General features: G+C 37.6%; 1 protein-coding gene across 1 annotated transcript in view; it reads left to right on the top strand.

The window, feature by feature from the left end:
* The first annotated feature begins 772 nt into the window (after window positions 1-772).
* The window catches only part of col11a2 (collagen, type XI, alpha 2), a 28785-nt gene continuing 7072 nt past the window's right edge, over window positions 773-22485 (top strand). Inside the window, 11 exon segments of the mRNA XM_055157605.1 lie at window positions 773-903; window positions 11151-11312; window positions 12671-12881; window positions 13543-13705; window positions 14163-14285; window positions 16950-17909; window positions 19479-19592; window positions 21016-21225; window positions 21983-22036; window positions 22132-22173; window positions 22380-22442. Coding sequence (XP_055013580.1) covers window positions 786-903; window positions 11151-11312; window positions 12671-12881; window positions 13543-13705; window positions 14163-14285; window positions 16950-17909; window positions 19479-19592; window positions 21016-21225; window positions 21983-22036; window positions 22132-22173; window positions 22380-22442 — 2220 coding nt within the window. The 5' untranslated portion in view covers window positions 773-785.

Raw genomic sequence — 22485 nt, forward strand, 5'->3', positions numbered from 1 at the left:
ACAATGGCCCTATACAGATCGTTATTTATGCATAAAGAAGTTAGAAGTGATCAAATAATGAAAAGCAGAAATTTCGCCACAAACCCTTTTTAAATGTATGATTCTTTTTGCCAGGATTAATTTCAACGTCTTGAAAGTTACCGAGTTCCACTCAGTGGTTAGATTTGCAGAAATAAGTTCCATGTTAAGTGTCACAATATTCAGGCACTGAAAATACTGATAGTCAAGAATTATCTACCTTTGTTACACCTGTGCACTCTGTCGACCTGTCGAGGTCTGCCTGTCTGTAACGAGGCGTTACAGAAACTCGCGCTGGTCACGCATCTGTAGACGTGAAGGGCACGTTTATTACGCACGCCCTCTACCTCCCTCTCCTCCCGTGCCCAAGACTCTCTGCGCACACACACGCGCGCGCGCAGCTCCTGTCCGTGGGAGAAAGTGAAGAAGGGGAGAGGGAACGAGAGAGGAGGGAGAGAGTGTGATCCCAGGTCTCTCTCAGCGGCTCTCTCCACTTTGGGTCCATGTACCCAGTCTGACTCAATGGGGCTTTAGCAGTACGGGGTACACGTTAAATAAAGGTATTTCTTCACCCCGAAGCCTTTTCTGTGTTTCGGTCTCTTGCGTCTCCACAGACACCGGTGACACATCCAGGACCGTCTCCAGAGGTGTGCCGCTGTCCGCACCTCACAGAAGGGTCAGTCGGATCCCTCTCATCGGCTGGCTTTCTGTGAGCGGATACTTTTCACACTTACAGCTTGAACAGACCAGCAAACTACTGCAACACTATGGATTTTAGAAATTGTCCCTTCCGAAAGAAACGGAGACCATGGTTTTTGGACTTCTCATCTTTTGCCTTGGTAACCGTGGCCCTCTCTATGCTCCAAACGTCTGTGGCTCGTGCAGGTAATGCTTTTGTCATATTTTTATTTAGCTCTTATTTTTCAGACTAGAGCTATGCAAAGGACGCCCATGTCACATGTGAATACCTTCTAGTGTGGTGGCTTCTTGTGCGAAAAAGTCGCGTAAAAGTTCCGGCCATAGTTCACTGCACCTGACGCGCTCAATTTTCCTCAGAAAACGCTGAGGCGCGGGCTCACAAGAAAGGATCAAAAGAAACTCCAAAATCCGTATTTTGCCGTAAACCGCTTAAGGTGATCTATTTTAGGGAACTGCATAGTGTTTAAATTGTAATATGGTGCAAAAATACTTGGCATTGCACTTTTATAGGATCGCAAGTCAAAACACAACTATAAAAACATATCCATAAAACTACCAATAGTTAAATCGTTTTGTGGCAAATTTTATGGACGTCTGCTCGAGTAGGCATCGTAATGACTTTGGTAGTTTGTTGAATCATAGTTATTTTTGTCAGTTAATTTCGCAAATTTTGAGTTTGGTGATCTTTAGAATGACAGTGCTTATACTCGCTCTTATTACAGTAGGCCAGTAGAGGTTTAACAGTTCTCCGAGGATCTGCCAGATGAGACTGTAAGGTGTATGGATGTTTACCAGCGCAGCCTGTGCACCTTCCAGCGCTGCCCCTGGTGGTCCAAGGGGAGGTACCATTTTTTTCCTCAAATACATTTTTTGCATTTTTAGTTTAAAAAAAGATTTGTTGGATTTATTGCGCCCCCTAGTTTTCAAGTTTCAAACTTGGACTTAAATTCTGTGAATGGCCACTAGAGATCTATTTAAACATTTTATACTCATTAAATGCTACAATTGACATTTTTTGACCATTTGGCTATTTTGGCTGCCCTTTTGACAGCAATAATAGATAGAATTAAACAGTTCTATTGGTTTATTTTCACCACGTTACACATTTAGCATTTTCTTAAGCTTCAAGTTTAGACTAGTCCTGAAGAGTGAGTCAGACATTTCTACTTCTTATTTGGATGTATATTCAGATTTAGTGGTGAATTCACCTTACCTCCGGTGTGTATTTTGGAGGTAGACATTTTTACTTTGCATGAAAAGGTTATTATGTCGTGGCGCACCTCAGTGAGTGAAAGCATTTAGTGTCCACTGTCGATGTGGGCATTACAGTGCTGTTTGTATGAGCCCAAAGAAGGAGAATTTTCCCAGTTTTGAGTGTGGAAAGATTAGAACAAATGGCCTTCTGTTTTCAGTCCTCAATCAGTTTGTTTTTCTAGGTTAAGTAGTCAATACCAAACAAATAGTTTTATAAAATAATTCATTATACTTTTTGGGCATTTAAACGTGCAATGTTACATTTTGGTTAAGATTCTCTTCCATAGAAATGCTATTGCATTGCTTAGAATGTTCCACAGTATGGCATTAGTCTGTCTTGCATTTATTGAATAACAGGAGTTTTTAATGGTAAAAAATACCTTAAAAAACATGTATTGCTACTGTTAGCAGGCTGTCCTTTCAACAGATCTGACCTGTAACATGGCCAGATAGCATGACCTGCTTCTCTCCATGGAGATAGATACGTTTAATGCCATCCACCAGAAAAGTTCCATAGTGCATCTTTAGACATATGGCATCAGGTTTATTCATGGTCATGCCAACTCGTTGCTTCATTTAAATCTTATACTGACATTGACAAAGTTTTAAAGTTGCAACAATTCCTTGTGTCAATAATACATTTTAAGTAATGTTTGATATGTAGGTGTATTTAGGGGTTATAACAGCTTTAGGACAGTGGCAGTGGCTTTCGTGCTCACCCTCAAACCAGAGGACAGATGATTCAAATCCCATCTAAGCTTTTGCTGTCATGGGGTCATGGGCACTTCACCTGTTTGTCTCCAGTCACAGTAGCTTGACTGGTTGTGACAAAAGGGCATCTGGAGTAAAAAAAAATACCACATCACTGTGGCGTGAAAAACGAATAATTATTATTGATGTTTCTAAAACTGTATTGAATAAAATTTGCCATTATTAGCCCCATGATTGAAATATAAATGTATAGAAATAAGCAGACAGTCACTGCAGTGTGTAAAAACCATGAAAGACTGGTTTGTGAGAAAGGATGAGAGAAAATCCGAGGTCGATATTTTCTTGCCATGGATGTTCCTCTAGCTTATTTCAAAGTAGTGGGCTCCTCAAAAGGCAGTCTGTCTGAGTTTGGCTAAACATAACATAACCTCTCTGCCTCTGTCCTGTGAATGGGACTACTATCCGAGGTGCAGAGCAGGTCTTTGACGGCTCATTCCTGAACTGTATGGAAGTGTGTGGTATTTCAGGCTTCTGCTGGTCAGTCTGGGTAGTACACACTTACATTTACTTGAGAAACGTTTTGAAGAAATTGTACTTTTTCTAGTAGTTTCCAAATACTATACATTCACTTCTACCTGAGTAAAATTTTGTTTTTAATAACTAAGTAAAATTATTGGCAGGGCTCTGATAAGTCTGGAATGTCAAAAGCATTATATGAACAACATTAAACGATTTGTGCGTCTTATGCCTAACCTTCAGAGTTTTATATTTATTTTTTTTATTATTTTTGTGTCTATATTCTGTTGAAATACAATGACCTGTGCATTATCTAATGTTTTATTATCCAATTACATTAACCCGTAAATCAGATTCATAGTTAATTTTATTATCCACTGTTCTTTTGGAGTTGCCCAACCTAAAATAATGATGGCAAGTGATGCAAGTTACAAAGTTGCAGTGCTGCAAACTTGTAATACATAGTAATGAGCCTTAATTAGCACAATATAGAGAACACTATTAAATGTGCCATTGCATCAATAGGAAAAATAAATGATCAAAGTGGTTCTTCAAAAACAGATTTAGTTCTATCAGATGGTTTTGGGTGGAGCCAGTGGTCGACTGGCAGATTATGTATTTTGACATAAACATCCACACACATCATGAAACTCCACACATGGTATAGTTGAGCAATTTGATGAATTTGGCCAAATTTGAGACTAAACCTTTTAGGCTATTTGTTTATGGTCAGTTGTGTGATTACAAGTCAGTTCAATGTACTGAATTGACATAAACTTTTTTATTTTATCAACTTTTGACCTCTCCTTGCAGCCAGTCACACAAGTTGTGCATAAAATATGAATTCCTGAAATGCGACTAGACTAAAACATGAAAAACAAGCATTTGCAATATAAAAATGTCTTGAATGTGCAAGTTTGAGTTATGAACTACAAGACCAGAGCTATCATCAAGTTGTAAGCTTGTGAAAACCTTTTCTAGACATATCCACTTTATGATTTCAGACAGAGGACACAGGCGAAGACACTGCTGACTTCTTCCTTGGTTATATAGCTGCTACTTTAGTGGGTTTTGTGTGGAGATGGTTGCATGATGTTGCTTCAAGGCACTCTCTTCAGAATGATGTACAAGTATGGAAGCTGTGTGTCCCAGCTTTATAATGACAGACGTCTGTAAAAGATGCTATTCTGAGTCACTGTTATTTTGTTGCTCCAAAGAAGTCAGTGCAGGAGGGCGTGGGGCCAGATGTGAACTGTTAATGTAATAGTTTAATGTTGAGAAGATCCCACTTGTGTGCTTTTACAGTTAGCTTAGGATATGGTTTGTGCATTTAGCCTAGAAATGCTCTTTAATTAATATTTTGTCTGTTAAAATATTCAGACTAATTAGCAGAATGCATATTGATGTCAAGGCCTTGTCAAGTGAAAAACTAAGAATGCATTCATACTTGCACACACACTTATTTTGCGTGCCTTACGAGGACATTACATTGACTTCTTTCATTTCCTGGAGAATGATCTTAAAACCAGTTACTACTTAACCTAACCTTAATCCAAAGCCTAACCATAACCAATTTTAACCTCTATCTTAACTTTAAATCATGTCCGATGAAAAACGACTTCATGGTGACCTGATTTTGGATCCCGTAAAAGAGGCTGATCCCCATGAAGTGACTGTATACCAATTCTACTGCCCACATTGTGATAATTACTCCCCTACCACATCAAAATTGAGACTAAACCCGACCACAGTAGCTCAGCTGGTAGGGAGTTTGTCCACTGATTCGAAGGTTGGCGGTTTGAAACCTGCTCTTGACACAGACATCATTGGTTGAGCAGTCAGATCCACTGACCCAGAAGTTGGTGGTGTGATTCCAGATCCCACAGCTGTGTAGGAGTCCTTAGGCAACACACTTAAACCACCCATAGTGTCTACAGACACTAGTGAATGAATGTGTGTGTGTGTATGGGTGAGTGGTTCCTTGATGTGAAGGGCTTTGAGTCCCTTGAAGGTAGAAGAGCGCCATATAAAAATGTGACCATTTAAACTTGGAACTAAATCTGGATTAGACCAGACCAGATTAGACCTACAACAAGACCAAACCAAGTCTACAAAAAACTAAACTGGGCTCAAACCAGGACCAAACCATGAAAAGTGTGAACAAGCACAAAGCCGCTAGAGGGAGGGAAGATATTGTGTTCTGCCATAGTCACCCACAAAATCTGAAAGTAGTTTATATGGTGCTATGCTAATTAACCTTTTGGCTGTGGTACATGTGTGTTTTTGTCTTCCTTGATTTTCTTCCTTCATTTTCTGCCTTTTTTCCTGTTTGGGGTTGCAGTTTCTTTAATAAGGACCTGGACAACTTGCACAGTGATTAACTATTTGGAGAACTACCTGGTTTAGTCTAGAATCATTACATATTTACCACCTGAAATGCATAGAGCTGATATGAACATTAAATCCTAGCTGCTTCTAAAGACCTTTAATTATCACTGTTTCAGGCTTGTCCTTGCTACTGCTTTAGATGATGGGGATTTCCAAAGAGCAACATAAAACATGATGATAGTTTCTGACACTCTGCTTCCTCAGTGGTGTTACACGTCTGTTATTTATACCATAAGACTGAAATTGTAGCTCTGGCTAGACTAGACTTAAGATGTAGTGGTGCGTACAGTTGTACAAACCACACATATATAGGTAAGACCATTTTCAAGTATAATTTATTGTAACCAAGGGCTTCTAGTTTTAGCCTATTATTGAATGCCAGTGTCAGGAACATTTTAGATTGATGAGGCAAAGAGTAGTCCACCTGAATGAAACCTAGATCTAGGAAGAACATGTAAAACAAAGAATGACACTACCTAAGATTTGAACTTGTTGCCACTATTTCAAGTCAGTATCAGTGTTGTATATATCAGTGCATAGTATATTTGAAAGTTTTGGGTAGGGCTGTGCAATAAATACATTTTTAAGCAAATTCAGAACCAAGCATTTCAAATCATCATTTGAAATGCAGGTATTTTTTAGCAATTAAATCAATGAATAAATGCAAGATAGATAGGTTTAATGCCATACAATGGAACATTCTTGGCAAAGCAAGAATATCTCCAGGGAAGCAGGAATGAGGTGGAACCCCCCTAAACCCCCACCCCCCGCTAAAAAAGTTCAATTGTGCACCTTTAAAAAGCACAGTTTAAAAGTCTGTTTTTAAAATAATTTAAATGAAAAGATAAAATTGAAATAGTGATTGCTTAATACAAGGGCTGGAAAATCAGCTATTCTTTATGCCACATCACCTAGTTTATGTAGATGACTATTTCCTGTTTATAAATATATATATATTGTTGTAACCCATGACCGAAAATGTGGGCTATATGACCTCATGCAGTGTTTAAAGGTTGCTTTTCTTTGGAGTGGTTTGTCACATAGAGGAAACACTGACTGTTTTCTAGTCAGGCCTCTGTGATTCCCTTCTGTGGTGTTTGGTCTCCGCCCTTATTTCCAAACTAAGTCTATAAGCTGCAGCACTAAACCACACAAGGCTTAAGCCTGGTCTACACTGGCATTATTTGGGCAGCTCACACAGCCACAGAATGGTGCACGGGGACACTGGCACAAACTGGCATGTGCTTCTCAAAAGAAGTGGAATATATTATTATCTTTGTCTAAATCAGAAGCTTTGTTATTATGTGCTGCAGAATGAACAAAGCCTTAAGCTAATGTGCAATGGAAAACTAACAATAATTACAGTATTTTAGTGTCGTGGAAAAATAGGTATACAAGTGTTAAGACTTGGTTTTACAGGCACCATTGAAAGCATGTAGGTATTTTCATAATAATTTTCTTGCCAGCCAAAAGTGTTATTAACTATAGCAAAACTAACAATGTGGATTAGTTTAGGTTTCCAAATGTTTTAGTGAATATCAGACAAAACTGTCAAAGGGTTTCAAACTTTTACACAATGAAATATAATTTGTGCTTATATTTTATAAATTCATATTTGTTTTACATCAAGCATCCTCAAAATCCATAACAGGAAAACGAGATATGGCTGAAACCCTTTAATATTAGATCAGTTTAAATATGAATACAAGAAAGCCCAAATGTCTGGAATGTCTATTAGACCTAAACAAATAATGAAAACTGGAATTGAATTTATTATTTCCAGGCAAATCTCTCTTGGACTTCTTCTCAGCTGCATGGCATTATTTTTACAATGAAGGAGCAACAGGGGCTTAGGCTGTGATAAATACATAGCAACTAGAATGATACTAGCCAAACAAACACCCATTTTCCACAGTATAAGCTTTGGAAGGCACTAACCACCCCCTCTTGTCCAGTATAGGTACTCATAATTGGCCTTCTGTCTGTATACGCACAGGATTATAAATAAAATGTAACTACAGAGTACACTGGTGAAAATTATAAGTTGTGGTATGGTTATAGTTGCAGGGATCATGGTTAGCAAGACAGATGGAGCACCAGAGTCAGAGTGACATTCAGCCACATAGGAAATAATGATAAGTGTTATGTATATTTGTGATACCATTAGATTTTTCCAATATTTTGTTTGAGGAAACTAGTAAATTGCGATCCTGTGGCACAGAGGAAATCAGACAGTGTTGTCATTGTAATGAAGGTGAGAGGTCAAAGGTCAATGTGTCAGCTGGAGTGTGTATCTGGTATTTGACATAGCTGTATCACAGGGCCATAACAGTTTGGCCAAACCAGTCACTGTTGATTTTAACTTATAAACTCGGATAAAATGAAAGGTGTTTGTAGTTTATTGTTTATACTGTATTTATTAGATCACTTTGCACACAAAATTTATGTACAAAATGTTTAACCCAGGTATTAGCCACTCGGAGTAATGGTAGAGTATATTTTATAGAGAATTATATTATGTAAATAGTTGTGCACTTTGGCAGCTCTGTCACCCAGAGGTTAGCACTTCTACCTCACAACAAGAAGGTCTGGGGTTTGACTCCCGCGTGGTGTGGAACCTTTCTGTGTGGAGTTTGCATGCTCTGCTTATGCCCGAGTAGCTTTCCTCAGGCTGCTCTGGTCTCCCCTACTACCCACATGTTCAATAGGCTCCCCTTTGGTGCCTGCATAATACATAAAATATACAATGTTGTTTGTAATAATATACTCTATGTGTGGAAGTGCCAAAATAACCTTGGTCCAAAACCAAAATCCACTTCTGCTCTGACATTCAAAATAAGATTGTACTTGTTTTATTTACTCTTGGACATCTATCTATTTGTGTCTTTTTCATAGTTGAATTTTTGGACTGTTTATCTGTTTTCTTAAGTGGAACCGTGTGTGTTTTGATGTTGGGCTAGACAAAAATAATTAGAATTGTTTTAATTTTTTTTTTTTTTTTTTTTTTTTTTTTTTTTTTTTTATGTAATAAGGGTGCTTTTGTTTTTATCCGTCTATATTGTATCTGTGGTTTGCACATGTGGAGCTTTCTATTGGATACAGACAAAATGCATTCACACTTTTGTTGAATCTTTGTTTACTTTGTTAGTTTTAATGTTTTTGTAAATTCCTATTTGGCTGCTGCATATGGCCCCCACTTTGAGAGCTCTCCAGGCAATTATCCCTATAGTAGCCCCATCTTGTGGCAACCTTGTGACACTGCAGATCTCAACTTGAGAACATTTCAACCTGTCTGCATCTGTTGCTCGCCTCCCATTACAGTGACTGGCAGTCTGCCTGGTAGTTCATGGGTTCAGACTATAATCGGTTTGAGTGTGTGGTCTGTGCTTACTCCATGCCAAAGCTAGCAAGTTTGCCACATATTTCTAAAATATGTTTTGTGTTCAAATGGTCAGTTTAGTCATATAAACATTTACAGTTTTAATGACAAAACATTGCAACATTGATAAATATTCTTGCTTTTTCATTGCATAAATGGCACACATTTTTGCATTTTGCACTTTAAAATTATCATGAGGAGAGCAGTAAAATGAGTAAGAAGAAGAAGAAGCTAGCAAGAACTAACTAAAAAACTGACATTTTGTTTTCCTACCTTGTCTAGTTGAATTTATGCCACTTCTGATTTCACAAGAAGGCACTGTTTAACAAAGCCAGTGTTTCCCAATCAGAGGTGCAGGGACCGCAAGCACTTCCCATGAAGATTTTTTTTTTTTGCTGTAAATTTGAAGTAAAATTGGAGGAGTTTGGAGATCAAATATAATAGTAATTGACAATACAGACAATCAATGTATATAGAGCACAACCAAAGCTGCTGTAGTTATATACAACAGTTGTTGCCCTAATGGTCAACAACTGTGTAAAATCTCAGAGCTCTATGTCTCCAAGTTGAAATAGTGTAAATTGTAATAATTTGTGGCATATATTGGTGTAATTGCACACAAATATCCAAAATACCAAATGCAATAAATACACATTTCTTCAAACATTTTAAACAAAGTGTAAAAGGGTACTTGGGAGTCAGCTGAGACTGAACTAAGCCACTTTTGCGTGAGAATGTAAACTGTAATTCTATATGTTATTTTTGAGGGTGTGTTTTTGTCGTGATCGTGGTCCTTGAGGCAGGAAGGGGCTGCAGATGTGAAGAGCGCTGAGGCAGGGGGGACAGAACAGAGCGTTGCTTTGTACCTGGTTTTACTGAGGGAGTTATGTGTGCAATCTGATCCAGTATCCCGCCATGACAGAAGCGCACTGTCTACTGTCACTACTATGGCCTGACCCCAAAGGACCCTCCCTCTTCCTCTGGAGTCCTCTCATCACTTTGGTCTTTTCATACCTGCCCCTCTCAGCTTTTTTCATTCCCAGCATTCCAGAGCAGACCTGCAAAACTCCTAGAAAGTTAGTGGTTTATAGAATAACTCTGGGAAAGTTTAAATAGGTGGAGCACAGGGAGAGTGTGATTATGGTCTAATTAGGGAATATGAATTGCTTGAAGTTGTTTACGAAATACCTGTACTTACCTAATGTCTAGTTTACATTATATTACTTATCAGTTCTTTTACAGTATTACGAAATCTAAAACCATAACACAAACTAACTGTGTTCACCAATTCAATACAATATTAATAGACTTGTGAGATCAAATTTAATATGAGTAGTTTTACCTTACTTACTTGTGCTAGACAGCTGTGCTATCTAAGGAACCACCACGAATCAAAACACAGGATCAATTTCAGATGGAATTTTAAAATATTCTTTATAATACCAGGCATTTATTAATGTGAGAGTGAATTCTATAACCAGTCTATACCTTGTAATTGTAAAGTGCTGTTCTTACATCCATGTATCATTTTAAATAATTTATTATGATCATTTATTTACTGCATTGTTTGTTATAAATGTATTCGTATTACGATGATCTGTAAAATATTACATTGTGTGTATCAGAAGCTTACTACTTCTCTGCAGAAATAAATATTTAAGAAAAGTCAATATATTCTAATTCCAAGTACATTAATATATTACATCTCACACTCATTTCATTCTTTTGTTGAGGAGTAGTTCATATGACTTTTCATACTTGTTTTTTAATTTGTACATTGTGGCCAGCTTCTCTTGGCATAAATGTTTCTCTCTCGTCATCTGTACCTCTTAAAAGCCATTATGAGTTTGGGAAAAAGATAAGGTTACTCCAGCTGCAACAGCCTGGGTATAAACTGCTTTTATAAATCAGTTATTAATTATTAATGTTTTGTAATGGTTTGGTTATGCATATTCAGTGAAGTGCAAATTACTCATTGGTTTGGTTCAACCTTAGAGCTACAAGAACATTGTAGTACATTCCCCTAATTGTGATCCCAAAATTAAACAGCAGATTATGAATGTGTTGTTTTGTTATTCACATGACATTTTTACTCAGTTGATTTTCCTTCAGTTCAAATATTTGATTAACTTGTACTCTGGAGAGTGACACTGGTTTAAATGTTATCCTTGTGTTTCTCCTCCAGACCCAGTGGATGTGCTGCGGGCTCTGCAGGTTCCCTCTCTCCCTGAAGGCGTAAAGAAAGTCCCTGGCTTCTGCACCTCCCGTCGCTCCGGCAACCCTGACCATGCCTACCGTATCTCCAAGCGAGCTCAGATCTCTGCCCCCACCAAACAACTCTTTTCAGGTTTGCACCAACATTTTCGCAATATTAAAACATTATTTTTTTTGCATTTTTTCAGTGCTGTACAATACATGTAAACACTGTACAATGTAAAGTTATGGTAGAGGAATAATTTTAGCGGAATGGAACATGTAGTGGCTCAGAAACTTCCTCAGTGCATGTTTAATTGTTGAGAAATAGAAACTGTGTCTAGTCTATAATCCACTCTACTTAAAATGTTTTTGATTTAGAGGATAATTAAACAAATTGACCTTTTCCCAAGACCCACCCACAAAAATAAACTTACACTTACAACTTAGTACAATTTCTTACTAGATTAATAATTATGAGAATATTGTGATCTACATCAATGTAAAGCTGAGGTTGCAAAGTAAATTTACAGGAATGAAACAGGTACTGGCACAAAAACTGGCTCAAAACATTTCTTAATTGTTAAGAAATAAAAATTGCAAAATTTCATGGATTTGAAGGATAATTATATGGTGAAGCGCAAGAAGCATGAGCATAATTGTCTTAGAGAATCATAACAAATTATCTTTAGAGAACTGTCTGACACTGGAGAGCTGAGAAGAAGACACAAGTAGCATTTATGTGGTTTAAGAGAACCCCCTCAAAGACAAAAGTGATTTCCAGGTCTTTTCTTAGATTTACGTTGTTAGCGCCCACCTATCCCTATGAGTTTTCACATGTAATTATATTTCAACATTTCAAAATCTGAGTTTGTAAAGCATGTTTTGAATTTGGCAAATTATCATATACCACCTTGTCACTGCCTGATCTTGTCTGATCTCAGAAGCTAGGCATGATTCGGCCTAGTTAACACTTGAATTGGAGACCAAGGGAAATACCAGATGCCACAGTGGGGCTGCAGTTACTTGAGTGCAAACTGACATGACTATAGACAAGACACTTTACCTACATTGCCTAGTATGAAAGTGTGTCTGAGGGCGTGTTGGTGGGGGTCGGAGGGACTGACGGTGCATATTGACAACCTCGCTTCTGTCAGTCAAAAATATTATATATTATATATACAGACATATTTCAATCCTTACTTATCTTGATATTTGGGATACATTTTTCTATAGTCATTCTCTTTCTGCTTGTTGCAGTTTTCCCCATTCCCACAATTAAAGGAAAGGTTTTAATTTTCTTATCGTTTTACCCAGTTGGCAAATAAAATGAATGTACTGAAACAAGTGAAATAATCATTCTCCCAGTAAACAGATCTTAGCTGGTCAAAATGTTTTAAAAGATTGAATCAAGTCATTTTAAGTCAACCAGAAATATTTATTGCAAACTGCTTATGTGATAAATAATAAGTTTTTTTTTTTTTGTGTTGACCCTTATCTCTCAATTCACAGGTCGTTTCCCTGAGAACTTCTCGATCATGGCTCTGGTTAAAGCTCATGCAGGTCTGCAGGCCTTCCTCCTCTCTATCTACAGCGAGCAGGGCATCCAGCAGCTGGGCATAGAGATGGGACGTTCCCCTGTGTTTCTGTACGAGGACCAGAATGGAAAACCCGCCCCTGAAGACTACCCCCTGTTCAGAGGCGTCAACCTGGCTGATGGCAAGTCAGTAACCACCAAGAACACTTTATGGATGGTTAAGATTACAGTGTGTGAATGTCAATGTGGTGCAAGAAATGTCTTGGGGAAGAAGAACTGCAGTTTTTACAATGCTTGCATACACTTTCCTATACATTTTTGCACAAGCTGTCTAATAGATTATCATGCCTATATTATTTTGTAGCTTTATTAAATCAAATGTTCTGATTTAAAAAGTGATGTGTAAAATGATTATTTTTTGGTAGCAAATGCCATTAAAATAAGATATTGCTTGTATAATTCTCACTGATAGCCTATTAGGTGTTGGAAAAGACACAAATCCCATGAGGCAAAGCAAGAGATTAGAATGAAATTTTTAACAATTTTCAATAAATACATCAATACATCTTTTATATATTTAGATGTTTTTCTTTTATTGGACATTTTAGACCACATCTTATTATTTATTTATTATTGATACTAAAATAAAAGCTGTACACATGAGTTGCTTGTTAAGTGTTACATTACAGACATCTTGGCATTATTATTTCTTTTACTGGCATATGTCTCTGTGACTAAAAACATAATCATTTGCTAAATTGATTAGTATTTAAATCTGCTGGGTGATTCCTGAAGTGTTGCCTTTGAGTTTAAACAATATGCTAAATGTGTTTTTTCTTGTCCGTAGATGGCACCGTGTTGCTTTCTCAGTGTCTAAGAAAAACGTGACTCTTCTTCTGGACTGTAAAAAGAAAATGACTCGTCCTTTGGCTCGTGGGAATAACGCTGAGGTTGACACCAACGGCATCACTGTGTTTGGAGCCCGTCTTCTGGATGAGGAGGTTTTCCAGGTGAGAGGCAGAGTCAAACAGTCAATGAATTTATTAATTGCAGCACAGGTACTTGTCTTTTAGTGGTTTGGAGTCTTGTCAATTCCAGAAGTTGTTTATTTACTTTTACTTTGGTCTAACTGAAATTATGGTTCTTCTGGTTTGGTCTGGATAGGTTTTGTTTCAATACCAAAATTTCAGTTTAAATTTTGATAAAGAAAAAGCTAGCACCGATTTTGATGTCTTTTTTAGACAATAATGTAATTTTCATGAAAGGTCTCACTTTGTCTTATGTGATTTTATCCTATATAAATATTGATGAGGTCACTGTTTTGAAAGTTTACATATTATATACAAGTTTCTATTCAATCACAATCCTTAAAATGAACCAGTCACAGAAGTTTGGCAGGCTTTTATGTCAGATGCCCTCCTAGGCGCATATACAGTTAGTAATGTGTATATCTTTGTATCTCTTTAGGGTGACATCCAGCAGTTGTTGATCGCCTCAAACCCTCAGGCTGCCTATGATTTCTGTGAACATTACAGCCCAGACTGTGACTCCCCACTGCCCAAGACCCAGGCCCAGGACCCCAACACCTATGTAAGTTACAACAGATATATAAACAAGATTATGTGAAGAGTCAAACCTGATCTGCAATTTTTCTACATTCTTTACTCCTGAAACACCAACACAGTTTTTATGGGGTGCATAGTGTTGCAACTGTTTACACTTTCATTACTCCAAATCTTCTCCATGTTGCTCCATTACTCCAAACAGAATCTTATTTGAAAACATATGTTATGACTGATTGATTTGATTTGGTAATACAGCTACGGTAATTTTATTCACACCACAGCCATACCAACCGTACTGTGCACTGTACTGTACTAGACAAATGTCTGTTAATAATGAATAACATATGATTGATGTATTCATACTTCAGACCAAGTTATTATTTTAAAAGAATCAAGAACTTTCCATAACTAGCCTTCAAGTATAATGTTTTGATTGGGTCATCCATTGCCATCAAAGTGCTGCTCTTCCTTTCTGCCTTCCTCACGCATCACCATAATCAAAATCATTATGTATCCATCCACCTCCTCCTGGTCTGTGCGTCTAAAGTAAATAAAGAAAAAAACATGGGTACTTCACAGAGAGTTTATAGATACACACACATGTAAGCTAGGAGATAGTCCTCAAGAGGGAATCCTGCAATATCCAGTATGCACACACCTCCAGTTTCCATCAATCTTTAGTACATCAATAACAGTCACCTTATAATGAACACAGAAAGGTGAGAGACAAAGGATGATTTGAATCATGTTTGCCTTGAATATAAAAGAAAGTTTTATTGCATAAAACAAGTTATTCATAAAGATGGCTTAAGGTGGAGCCTTTGTGCTTTGTGGGACTGTTTAAATTTGCTTCACTTAAACATAATAATAGAGACACTTCATTTCCTGGCAGCTGTGTCAGGGTGTTATCATCCGCATTGGACCACTCAAAGTACATGAGCTGTTTGTAGACCTGCATGTCCCATCACTCAAACTCAGCCGAGGTCCAGATCATGTTGATGCTGTTGAGATGACTGCTATCTGAATGAATAAAAACCACTGAGGATTTATTCATTGGCTTCACCCTTTCCTCATTCATCAGGGATGTCCACAAATCTCAGACATAAAAACAATAAAGCAGATTAATAAAGACATTACTGATGAATGATGATCAAATATTTAATATTGCTCTTCCTTTTTGACATATTCATACTCTATATTTGCCTCTAAACCCATATTCTCTCTATTGTTTCATGAATCTCTATCTCTCTATCTGTCTCAGTACTTTGATGAGGAGCAGGATGACCATGAATAGCCCTATTATTATGAGGTATTCCACAGCTGTTCCTCCATCCCCTGTGCCCCCCTCCCCTTCACCTGGAGCAGGAAAAGGGAGAGTTACCACAGGAAACATGAACAGGGTGTGTGAAGAGGGACATGGAAAGAGGGTTGTCCAAACATCACCAGCATTTAAATACATTATATTTATCACTCCCTCAATGTCATGTCTTCTCTCCAGACCCTGGTCATCTTATACATTCACACTGTTTGCATTGCACATTCACACTGTTTCCATTGTCTCCCCATCAAACAGGAACTCTGAATGTAATGTTACAATGTTGACTTATTTGTCTGTGTAATCGATCAAAGCGGGGCACTGGGGTAGCATCCATGGAGCTTTGTTACATTTATGTAAATTTAGGATTAGATCTTCTCTTTTAAAAGGGAGTAACTCACAGAGGGGTGCATAGTGCATCATAGTAGATGTTTCTCTTAACTGCATGACCCCATACAGGGAAGGCCTGTGTTTGGGTTATGATGTTTGCATGTGTCTTTTTGTCTGGTGTAGTTCATATGCATGAACTGACTCTACTTTTGCATTGTATCATCAACATGGGAATATTCTACATGCATTTTAGGTGGATTGTTTGCACTTTGGTCATGTTCTTTGGGTTTTATAGCCGGTGACTCAGGTTAGGTTTGTTTAGTGCCTGTTTTATGTATTTAAATCATCATGTTTATATAATTAATTTATAATATTGGCATGAATTTTTGTTGTAACCAGAAATGTGTATTTTATGTGCATGATAACCTAATAATCATCTGTTCTTCTTTAAAATAATAGATCTGATGTTAAAGGGACTGCATGTAAATGAATGTATTATAATAACATCATTGAGTTCAAGTGCATGACCAATATGTTAGAGAAAAATGTTTGTTACAGTCAGAAGTATAAACACACCACACACATACAGTCCCTTTAATTCTATTAGGATGCACTATGCATCCTCACACAATGTTTAATTGTGTCTAATGTATAAAAATAATAAGTATTTCCATATTTTTTGTGTAGTCGCAGCCTCAGTGCCACTGCAAGCTCTAGGAGCGCAAAATGCTGCTTCATCATTTAATATTGAGAATGGCATTACTGGAGAAAATGGCAAAGTACTCAATGTATCGATATACATATGAAATTTTGCATTGTTGCATGTTGATTGGATATAACCAAAGTATAAATGTATCGCTGTATCCAGTAATGCCTGTACAGTCTCAGTGAACCACCCAAGCCTCAGCCATCTTTATGTCATTGTTTCTCAAAACATCCTTGTCTCTCTCCTGTCTCATGTCTCCCCCTCTCACCCTGCTCTCCCCTCTCACCTGCCCTAATCTCAACATTTACACGCACCATTTAAACCAATAACTATAATAGAAGAAACCATCTAACGGGAAACCAGCCCCTACTAAGACAAGTGTGGTTAAACCCAAACCGACCCCAGCCAAGGCAGTTAAAACTGGACCATCCAAACTTGTAGTGAAGCCGCCGATGCCCACCAAAGCTCCAAAGGCCTCCACCACTAAACCCAAAGTGAAGCCCACTGCGGTTGAGATCCTTCTGTCTAAGATCAAGCCCACAGCAGCAGCAACAACCTCCAAACCATCTGCAAAGAATGGAAATGGTAAAGCTACTGCCGAGAAGAAGGCTAATGGTGCTGTTAAGGCTAATGGAAATGGGAAAGCTAATGCTAATGCTAAAGCCAAGCCAACCACTCCACCTAAAGTCAATGGAAATGGTAAAGCAGTAGCAGAGAAGAAAGTTAACAGCAATGGTAAAGCTAGTGTTGAGAAGAAAGCTAGTACAAAAGCTGTGGCTAAAACTAATGGCAAGGCGGTAACAGACAAGAAAGTCAATGGCAAAGCTGCTGCTGACAAAGCAAAAACTAATGGGAAAGCTGATAATAAAGTCAATGCTAAAGTTACTGTGGTAGAAAAGAAAGTTGCAAAAACAGAAACCACTATAAAAACTAAGACAGAGAAAAAAATTGAAGCTACGAAGGCACCAAAACCAGCGAAAGCACCTAAACCTGAACCTACGAAAGCCGCAAAGGCCTCAACAGCCAAAACTGTGAAAGTGGAAGTCACCAAAGTGAAGACGACCAAAGCTCCTCCAGCTAAACCCACAACAAGCCAAGTCAATGTGGTAGAAAAGATTACTGTCAAGAAAGTGGTGGCTACATCTACCCCTGTCCGACCGACGCCCCCCAGACCCACGAAGCCCAAGGTGGTGGAGAATAATGTGAAGTCACACAACAAGCCCTTCCCTCCATTTGGCACGTCTATTCTGGGAGCAACAGCCACCCCGGCAAAGAAAATCACCAACGGCTATCAGCAGGTACAACAGCAGGGCCCATGGCTGTCCTCAGTATCCAGTATGGCCCATATGGGAACTGTCTCTCCACCATCTAGGTTCTGTAGTTATAGGATCTTCTCACTGGTTGTGTTCACATTTGTACAGGTTTGGTCTTGATCTCAGTTTAGTCTTGAGTCTAATTCTGTTCTAGTCTTAGTTTGGTTTCGGGCTCAATCCTAGTTTAATACCCATTTTAATGTGGTGGGCGGCAGGCACGGGTCTACAGCGGTGCAAAAGGGTGCATTGCAACCTCATTTTAAAATGCTTGCACCCTTATTTCAGGCAGATTAAATAATGAAGCTTAATGGAGGTGTATTGTCTTTGCACTCTTGGAAACTCATATGTACCCTGAGTCAGTTTGATCTTGACCCACTGCTGGTGGGCAAGCCTACTGGTATGAATGTCAGATGCAAGGGATACAAAATAGTTGACATAGTCACTTTATAGAGACATTCCTCTGTTACGAAGTCCAAAAGGTGGATCTCTGTGAGGTAAATCCTTCTATATTAAGTCACTGGCATGGTTTAAAGTTAAGAAATGTCTTAATTTAGGTTAATGTCATGATTTAGATTAAGGTTAAGTAGTAATTATGGTTAAGGTTATGATCAGTCTCCTGGAAATGAATGTAAAAATCCAACATGTGTGAGTGCAAGTGTGAACACAGCCTCTGAAACACACTTTTGTTCTGAGAAGATTTGCAGTAGCACAACCTTGATGGTGGATCGTTGTGTCCATATTGGGGTTTGGATACCAGCTGGATACCGCTCCTGTTCATCTATCATATGACCCCAGCTTTGTACTATATGATATGATGCAGCGGTTTACACCAAAGCATGGCTGTTTATGCGGTGTAATGACTTCTCTTTACTTCAAACTCCCTTCAGGCCTGCATTGCAACTATAGGGGGCTTCTATATAAGTCAGTGAATGAGCATGGATTGCTATGGCACCAAAGCTAAACCTGTGAAAATATTAATATGATATATACACACAAACACACAAGACCTCCCCACTTTTCTCTCTCTTTGTTTTAAGTGTTGTCTGTCCTCTTACTGGTTGAATGTCTGAATCAAGCAGCCTATCAGAATAAAAAATACAAATATTTAAACTTGTTAATAATATATTTAAGTAATATTAATATAACAACTTTTACAGATCAAAGTCCTAACTAAATATAAATCTATTCTGTGAAATGGCTGTTTTGTCTCGGTGACTTTGTCTTGGAGTGAGACTGTGCATCCCAAAGCATCAAATAATGAACTTTATTTCATGTGAGATGCATAGGACCTCACTCTGCATTTGGCTTTCAACAGCTTTGAGCTTTAAAAGCATTTTAATAATAGAAGTAAAGAAATTTCAGGTTTCTCAATAATTTTCTGTTAAAAAAAATTATTGAGAGTCTAAACATTAAACACATCTGAAATTTCTTTTCTAAAATGGACCATTACAACCATATGTTGCAATAAAAATGTCCATTTTGTCTGATAGTAAACTAACCAATCTTCCAATTCATTACTTCCTTCTTCCTCCCACTTTCATCTGAACCAATCAGGATGTAGATACAGAGTATTCGGAGGCTGGCCACACCCCTACAGACCCTGATTATTTCTATGAGGAGACGATTCCAGAGGGTGAGGTGATTGCAGAAGAAGAAACCAAGGTTCAGGTAAAAAATACTCACTGACATATTTAGAGGAAGATAAATAAAATAAATAATTTTATCAGATGTGGTGGTGAGCCCAGTCTTTGTAACTTAATCTGATATTTTAGTGGTATGATTATTGTTCTTTTCTTTACATCCCTAACAACATACTACTATTGTGTTCTGTCATCGTCAATCTCTCCTTTGAAAAAGAAGGCATTGTATTTATTACATCATCAAATATATTTATGTGGCTCCTCTTGATCTAACAGCAAGATGTTTGTCTTTCTTCTATCTGAAGATCATTTTATGATTTTGATCATTCAATAGAGGCAAATACAAACTGAATCTTGTGAAAAAGGACTTGCATAAAAATATCTGATTTATGTTTTAACTAAATAACAAAGATTGATTTAGACAATGCTTTCTTTTCAAAATAATTAACTTGTTTTTTTAATTGTACTTGTTTTGTTGTCTAATTTTAAGACAACCCATATTAATAGATATGTCTCTGCAACATATCCCTGTTAAGTTTAACTATGCATAACAATATCCATGGTTAATATAACTTAGCTGTTTTTAATGAGAAGGCGTTCATGCCAAAGATGTCCAGTTGAATTTTAAGCTTCTTTGGTAAGTTATTTAATAGATATAGACTAGATTTGCTTTGCTTAGTAGTAGTGCCTCCATAAAGTATTTCTTATGGTTTTGCACAAACCGTGTGTACCTTTAGTTTGACAGTAACAGAAATACTTTAGGGGTAGTAGATTAAAGTGGAAAAGTTTCAGAAGATGAATATTTATACCGTAAGTTTTCATATAAGTTATATCAAAAGTCTATGTATTTTGTTGTGTTGTGTTCCTGTGTCTGTAGGTAAGGTCTTGTTATTATTATTCCTATCACACCAACGTCTTTTATCTCCTTTCCCTGTATTTACCACTGTGTTATACAGGGCTGTGCAATTGATAGAATTTAGTTTTAATCCAGACCCAATAGTTTCATTTCGTTACTGAGCGTGGTGGCTTTATTTAAGAGGTCTACAGGCAATCCACTGTCAGTAAAAGCATGTGATTTCCGGACTTTTTTAAATGCAACTAATTTAAATCCTGTCTATGTTGATAAAATAAAGATAGAAAGCCACATTTAATTGTCTTTACTAATAAATAAATTGAATTGAAAAATTGTGATCAGCATCATGGGTTTGTATTGTGGTCACAGCCGTTGTCTCTTTTCTCTCTCTTTACATTTTGTGCTCGACCTGTCCTGTCCAGTGATTCCTTTAGGCCAGAAAATCTTTCAAAAAAGAAAAAAAGGAAGTAAAATGTGATTGATTAGATTTTTGCCATATTGCCCAGCCCTAGTTCTACCTCTCCTCTTCTCTCCTACTCATTTGGCTTGTCCTCCGTCTGTTACCGTTTCCATCATGGTTCTAATCATTTCTGACCAGCCCGAGGCGGACCCATCCTTGTTCGAGGCGGAGGTAGATGCCACCAAAGGCGTGGGTGAGGAGGCCTTCACTGAGGAGTATGTGACTGGGGATGTGGGCCTGAAGGAGTACGACTATTCCTACAGGGACTACAACGAGCCGCTAGTGGAGACTGGAGAGATCGATGCCAACATGGGCCCATCTCTGTCCGCAGTGACAGACGAAGATGGCGTAAGTAGTTTTGCTTCAGCTGCAAAAACAAAAAAATATTATTCAACCAAGTCTAAATAAGGTCTTTCTACCATATCTTCAAAGTCTTCTGGAGTGACAATGAATCAGTGTTTTCGGTAGTTATATATAGTTCTGACCACTCTTAGGACAATGGAACAGTTTGGGGAACAGACAATTTGTTCCCAAAACTACAAATTGTCAGGGCTGGATCCTCATAAACATAGAACCTACAAAAATTCACGTTACGGTTAGCTAGAGGGTGACACCTCAAGATATTTAATGATCCTTTGGTGACACCACTTTTTTTGGTATATTAAATTTAAAATACATAATTGATTTCTGTAAAGACATTTAAATAAATTTGAATAGAACTCCATATACATAGACAGATGATGTCTATGTATATAGACATATATAGTATGGTATTTCATGTCACAGAGACATTTGAAGAGAAGTATTTGAAAGCAGTTCAAAATACTTTTTGGAAAACACAAAATAGACCTGGTTGAAACATAATTATTTTTGCAGTAAAACAAGACACTCTGGACCATCAGGTAAAATTGAGGTTTAAGTTTTAGATGTCAAGCAGGAACTGCTGAAGCAGTGTGATTTTTTGTGTGGAATATAGCTAATCTAGTCGTGTCCGTCCCTGTTCGAGACATCTGTATTTGTCAGTAGAGTTGTCTGTCCCTCTGTGATGTCAGTGTCCCTTGTACTGACTGCATTGTGTTGTTGGCTACATGTGTGTTTTCCTCAGGCTGCTGCCAGGGGTCAGAAAGGTGAAAAAGGAGAGCCAGCTGTCCTGGAGCCTGTGAGTTTATTATAAGAATAAATTAAACCCTCTCTTTTGTTCTTTTGTTCTGTTATATTTGTCATGAGGTGCATCATTTCACTCTTGTTTTACAGGGTATGCTGATCGAAGGACCACCTGGACCTGAGGGGCCAGCTGTAAGTAGATTGTGTATGTTAGTTTGTTGTTTAACTAGACATTTTTATATATATATATATATATATATATATATATATATATATATATATATATATATATATATATATATATATATATATATATATACTCAAAAAAAAAAAGAAGAAAGAAATCTTTCTTTTTTTGTTTTAAAACATGTTATAAATTAAAGACGGTATATTTTCAGGGCCCAACTGGACCTCCCGGCTCGTCTGGACCTCCTGGCTCTGTTGGTGACCCTGGTGAGAGGGTGAGTCTTTTAAGTTTGTTGTACTTTGCTGTACTTTAGTATT

This window comes from Boleophthalmus pectinirostris, unplaced genomic scaffold (assembly GCF_026225935.1).
Source record: "Boleophthalmus pectinirostris isolate CB_2022bp ecotype Guang Dong unplaced genomic scaffold, ASM2622593v1 HiC_scaffold_21, whole genome shotgun sequence".
Taxonomy (NCBI): domain Eukaryota; kingdom Metazoa; phylum Chordata; class Actinopteri; order Gobiiformes; family Gobiidae; genus Boleophthalmus; species Boleophthalmus pectinirostris.